Source organism: Orycteropus afer, unplaced genomic scaffold (assembly GCF_000298275.1).
Source record: "Orycteropus afer afer isolate SDZICR_OR568_19922 unplaced genomic scaffold, OryAfe1.0 scaffold00273, whole genome shotgun sequence".
NCBI classification, from domain to species: Eukaryota; Metazoa; Chordata; class Mammalia; order Tubulidentata; family Orycteropodidae; genus Orycteropus; species Orycteropus afer.
The window spans coordinates 3,820,307-3,826,632 of record NW_006921860.1 but is presented as its reverse complement, the minus strand read 5'-3'; the positions used below and the strand labels follow the sequence as shown (position 1 = coordinate 3,826,632).

Here is a 6,326-nt window from a genome sequence, read left to right as displayed (position 1 = left end):
ATGAGACAAAGTATATGTGAACTGCTGTATGAAAAGTGAATTTACTCTGTAAATCTTCACCCAAATCCTAATAAAAAAAAAAAGAAAAGAAAAACAAAGACAATCCTGCGACAAATTTATTCCAATGATTCTACCATCAGTTAAAACTGTCTTCAGAATCACTGTACACCAGATAAAGTCTCATTACTTAACGAATCAATTTGATTCTTTTCAAATGATGTAGACCAACCAACTTATCTGCTAACTGTTCATATAAGCTCTGGGTATTTCAAACACCTAAACCTTTAATTTTGACATACAAATTCAATACAAATATATAAATGTAAAATCCGCATCACTGGGAACATTTCTTTAAGTTGTATGGCAAGATCTACAGGAACTGGCCCCACTGTCCCAAATATAAACACTAATAATGCTGCACAGCAATTAGAAGCCTGGGGACAGGAGCACGAACAAGATGTGGACCCTACTGCAGGAGGTTTCAAGAAAACAGGTGACCTCAAGAGCATGAAAAGACACAAGTCCGGGGACCATCAAAGAATGAGGGCAGGCCAGGTCACTGGGAAGGCTTCACAGAGGTGACATCTGTCATGAGAAAGACTGAGCAGACAGGCAGGGGAGGAGGCACAGGCGTGGCACGAGTCCTAATTGGTCAAAGGCAGAAATGCAGAAGCAAAGAGAAACCAAACCAAATCAAACCCACTGCCCTCAAGTCCATTCTGACTCACAGCAATCCCCACTGGGTTTCCAAGGCTGTAAATATTTACAGAAGTAGATGGCCCAATCTTGCTTCCGAAGAGTGGCTGGTGGGTTTGAACCACCAACCTTCTGGTTAGCAGTCAGATGTCTTAGGCACTGCACTACCACAAAAAAAAAAAAAAACAACAAACTCACTGCTACCAGAGCTCCTCAAAAATGAGAAAGGACAGCACTTATTTTAGCAGCTGAAAGTAGTATTTCTGTAAGACCAAGACTCACTGAAGAGCTCTAGTTGTGCACGGGTAAGGCATTCAGGTGCTAACCAAGGTTAGCCATTCAAACCTACGAGCCACTCCACAGGACAAAGATGAGACAGTCTGCTTCCACAAAGATTACAGCTTTGGAAACCCTATGGGGGTTGCTAAAAGTTGGAATCAACTTGAAGGTGGTGGGGTTTTTTGGCATAAGACCGACCGTAGCCAAGGGAAGAGGGCACACGCCTAGAAGATGAAGGCTGCAGCCAGAAGCCACACTGTAAAAGGCTTTGGGTCACATACTGGAAAGCGTGAACTTGACTCCAAAGGCCACGCACGGAGCAAAATGGTCTGATCTGCGGTAAGAACAGGTAAGACGGAAAACCTGATAGGAAGCAGGGCAGGGAGATGATGTTCAGATGTCAATAACCAGCCCAGGGCAGCGGCACTAAGAATGAAGGAAATGGACAGAGGAGCCATGAGAGGAGGATGACCCCCTTATAAAGCAATGGCCGACTAAAACAACCAACCTCACTGCCGTCAAGTCGGATCTGACACATAGCAACCCCTCCTCGGGTTTCCAAGGGGGTATCATTATGGAAGTAGATTGCCTGACCTTCCTTCCGGGCAGGGGGAGGGAAATAGCATCTCAAGTGTCAAGTGGATAGTGGCTGGAGAGGAAGTGAGAAGTTTCAGAGGAGGAAGTGAGGAGTAAGGAGTCAGAGAAGAGAGGCAAGAACATCTGCAGCCAAGTTCCATGGAGAAACATCAGGAGGGTGCGGAGCTCTTTGCGAAGGCCTCAGACCTCACGTAGATATTAGGCATGCTCAGTGTCTAATAAAAACGGGGCTGGCTAAATGTAGCAAATGAGAACATGCCAACAAGAAAACCAAGGGGGTGCAAGGGGGCCTCTGGAAAACATCAGGCTAACACTGAGTAGTCCAGTATCGTTAGTATCACGTACATGGCGTATCATCACATGTCGTTGGGTGCCGTGGAGCTGATTCGGACTCAAAGCAATCCCATGTGACACAGGACACCTGCCGCAGGTTTTTGAGGCTGGAAAGCTTCACAAGAACAGCTCACCAAGTCTTTCTCCCATGGAGCCGCTAAGCTTTAATAGCACCGCTGACCACTGTGCCACCAGGGCTCCTTACAGTTACATAAAAATCCGAAACCAAAGCACTGCCCTCGAGTCCAATCTGATTCCTACTACCTACTATGACAGGAAAGTGTAACAATGAGTGTAACAATGGTAACCATCTCCCACTCAGCACTTGTGGCTCAGGCCCCGAATGAAGGATTTTACAGATGCTCCGTTTATTCTGACAACCTCATGGAACAGGTAGGTAAAGACAAGACTGTGCGTGAAGTTACATAAGTTGCCCAAATCAGACTTCAAAGTCTCTAGCTCATCTCTGTCACTGAAGTCACGTGCAGGAGCCAGAGAAGCTACAGAAATGAGGAGCAGTCACCGACTTCCCCAGAGCCACCACACACAGTGACAACAGACGGGACTTTACAGGGGGCCCTAGACACAGCAGTCTCGGGAATGGGAAGAGGCTGATGCTGGCCCACAGCAGACTGAGGTGTGTGCGTGGAAACAAAGGTGGCTCCCTTCTGCCCCGAGTCGATAAAGGGACAAAAACGAGGCAGAGAGAGCAAGATGCTTCCGTTCTGTAACATGGAAGAGGGCGCCCACGCTGAGGTGTGTGAGTCAACCAAGAGAGACGGCAAGTTATAGGGAAGAGTGCTACTGACTCAAAGGAGGAAGAAACAGGGAAGACTGCAGGGCTGCCAAGATGTCGGAAAAGGAGAGAGGCCTTCTCTGAGGTCGAGGTCAAGATCTAGGTGAGGCAGGGAGAACCACCACGTGGACGAGGGTTCCACCTGAGTGGAGACCAGATGTTTTGGAAGCCACCTTCACACCTGCATCGCACCCTCCTATAGCCTGGCTGAAACATGAACAGGCACAGGTAGTGGTAGAGGCAGAATTCAAGCTACGCACGGCTTCCTGCATCTTGTCACACGGGGATCTATCCCCTTATTACACTGCTGTCTCGAAGCATAGCAGTTAGACCAAGCTAAGCGCCATGTACGTGATGCAAGTTTCATCCCACTGGGTAACAGTTCCCCTCCAACTTAACATAGCGTCATTGCAATGCCTCATGTGACCTGATACAGGTCACAGCCATTGTTTTCTGATCGCTGGGGGGCCCGCAGCAATCTGAATGCTGACTTTCCATTCACTCGGAGAGAAGGATGCCAAAGGATGCCAGAGAAGCTCACTGACAAGCAGGGAACACAACACCATCCTGCTTCCTCATTCCTGGAGTTGCATTTTTATAGCCCTGACTGGATTAAGAATGAGCAAGTCCTCCCAGGAAGGTTATAATTTGTTCAATTTACCAGCATGTTTAAAAGTGCCTCATTAGTGGGATTATTTCTTTTCCCATGAAGAAATTATTGCCGCACGGCTCCTAATTTCAAACTGAAAAAAAAGTGTAAGAAAAATTACCAAGAACATTTTGCTAAATAAAAATGAGTTACTACATGAAGAAAATGAGGAAAACAAAACCAGTAATTTGCATTCCCTATTTTCTCATCTCCAAACCTACAGCTGGCCCTCAGTATCCACAGGTTTGACATCCATGGATTCAACCGAGAATCAAAAATGTTTAAAAAAAAAGAGGAGGCGGGGAAGGGGCATCAATTAAGTACAATCCCACAAAGGCTAACCAGGAGCATAAAGTGATAATTTACATACCATTTAAATGTATTACACATTAAAAGTAACCTAAACCAAAAACCAAACCAAACTCACTGTCATCAAGTCGGACCCGACTCATAGCGACCCCTCCTTGGGTTTCCATGGCAGTATCACTACGGAAGTAGATTGCCCAACCTTCCTTCCGAGAAGTGGCTGGTGGGTCTGAACTGCCAGCCTTCTGGTTCGCCGTCAAATGCCTTTTGCACTATGCCACCAGAGCTCCTAAAAGTAACCTAGAGATGACTTAAAGTATATTGGAAAACATGTGTATGTTACATGCAAATACTAGGCCATTTTCTCTAAAAGACTTGCACACCCAAGGAGTTTGAAATCCTACCTTAAACCTTCTATCAACCACCTTTCACCTGAGATTCTTGTTCAATGCCTCTTTACATCGCCCTGATCCTCAAGTTCAGAATCAAGCAGAACCAAAAGCCGGTCAGGAATTCCACTCTCCAGAATCTGCTACTTCCCTGCTGTCTGAACTCCATCGTACCATTTTTAGTTCTCAGTTTAAAATCAAACATCTTCAAATACCTAGAGCATAATTTGCCTCTATACAACTGCCACATGCATACATTTCCTCTGGGGAAACAAAGCCGTGTCTTCACATTGGATTGTCCTACCAGTTGTTTAACTCTGTAAGGTTATTAAATATCATTGAACTGCATACTTAAAACAGGGTGGCTTAGCACACAAAAGTTATATCTCAACAAAGCTGTTTTTCTAAGTGATCATAGATACTGCATGTACTCAGTAGAGAGAACAACTTTGGCATCCACTGGAAAACACAAGAAAAATACTCGAAACTTTCCAATAATTACCTTTGCTGGGATTGAGAGGGAAAGGGAAGGGAAGTAGTGAAGAATAGGAACACGTACCACAAACAAATAGGATTAGAATCAAATGCCAGTACCCGAGATCCTGACTTGAAGTTTCACAACTCCTAGAACTATCTCCTGAGCCCATCCGCCTCCTTTTGGATGGCTGGGTCCCATCATTCGAATTATCTTCATTATCATCCTAGACGTTTGAAAAAAAAAAAAAGAGAGAGAAAAATGGTTACATGTCTTTCCAGACTACAGACACCTAGTTATACAGACAAAACTTTCCATTACAATTAAAAGAAGCCAAGAATCTGATACAGGCAAGATCTGGAACAAAATTTAAAACTGATCAACACCATCAAAATAAAAATATTTTCACTTAACCTGTAAATTTAAATCCACTTTTGATTTCTTACAACTCTCTATACAACTGCTTTTAGCAGACACAAAAAACTGCTGCAGCACTCTCAAATTAAAGTAAGCCATCTATGCCAAGAAGAAAAAAGTACGGCCAATTGACAGCATTGCACTCATCTTAAGGGCCGAGGAGGACACAGCGCTACGTGCCCAAGTTGTTAGAGTCCTTCCAGACAGCACAACAGCATGCAGCGCTGCCGATCCCGTGCCATTCTCACGAAGGTTGCTATGTTGGAGCCCACTGTAGTCAGTGTATACAGCATTTGAACTTCTCTGTTACAAATCCCAGGCAATGGCAGTATTTTGTCACGCGTGCATCTGGTCCGCTGACCTCGAGGTCATAACTGCAGCATCTTCCCCAATATGGTGTGGAATCAGATCAACTCCCAAGAGCGTACTCTGAACCTTGACGGTGGACAGCGGTCCATGCCTTCAGAGACTCCCACCTTCAGATAAGTGTCTAAGCATCGCACCATGCAGGCAGCCATGCATTCAGGAGCCCCTGACGGCCCGACCCAGAATCCGGTGCTGCACGCAGCTGTGGGCCGACCTAGCAGCCCTGGCCATGTGTTGATGCCGCACTTGAGGAAAAGGACGGCTCTAGGAGCATCCCATGACCCGTGCCTGAACGGCCGTGCGCTCACTCAGCCGTTGGGTTCAGCTCGCTACTCAACTGGTCTCTTTTCCCGCACTTTACAACTCTTTACTGAGAGTTCTAACTCTTCTGAACACCAATCAATAGGCTAGAGCGCTTTCGGAAACACACGCCAGCTCCCAGGAGCGAAGCGCTTCCCCTCGGCGGGGCGCAATCTCCGCCTGGAAGGACAACGTGTCTGCGGGAAGGCTGGGAGGAAGCTCTCCGGGAAACGCACTGCCGTCCGCACACACAGAAACCGCCCCGAAGTTCTGGGCCTACACTCTTCCTCCCCTCGGCTCGGACCATTTCGCAGCCTCTGAAAAGAGGAAACGAGAGGCAGAGCCGCAGCCCTGAAGGTCACCGAGGCGCTCTCCGGCCAGAACGCGGACGCCCCGCCAACTTCAGAGAGCCAAAGTCTCGGGCACCAGCGGGGCGGGCACGGGCCCACCTTCGGGACAGGCCTGGGCCGCACAGGGGACCCGGACCCCAGCACTGGAGACCGCTGTCGAAGAGCAGTCACGACGCGGGCGGAAAGTAACTTCTCCTGAAACTCCGACGCGGAAGCCCCTCTCGGGCCCAGCCTCGGGCCGCCGACAGCTCCGTCGGGCCTCTGACCCGGGACTGTCCTCCCACAGGGCCACCCGCTCCGCACACCCCGGCCCGCAGCCCCCGCCTCCTCCTCACCTTCGGGGACTGCCCTCCGGGGGCGGCCGCGTCGTCGT

General features: G+C 48.0%; 1 protein-coding gene across 1 annotated transcript in view; it reads right to left on the bottom strand.

The window, feature by feature from the left end:
* PHF10 (PHD finger protein 10) overlaps positions 1-6,309 on the bottom strand; it is a 30,323-nt gene extending 24,014 nt beyond the window's left edge. Inside the window, exons 1-2 of the mRNA XM_007950481.2 lie at positions 6,289-6,309; positions 4,640-4,746 (exon numbers count right to left, since the gene is read on the bottom strand). Of these exons, the coding sequence (XP_007948672.1) occupies positions 4,640-4,692 (53 nt within the window). The 5' untranslated portion in view covers positions 4,693-4,746; positions 6,289-6,309. The remainder of the gene's footprint in view (positions 1-4,639; positions 4,747-6,288) is intronic.
* Positions 6,310-6,326: the final 17 nt, after the last annotated feature.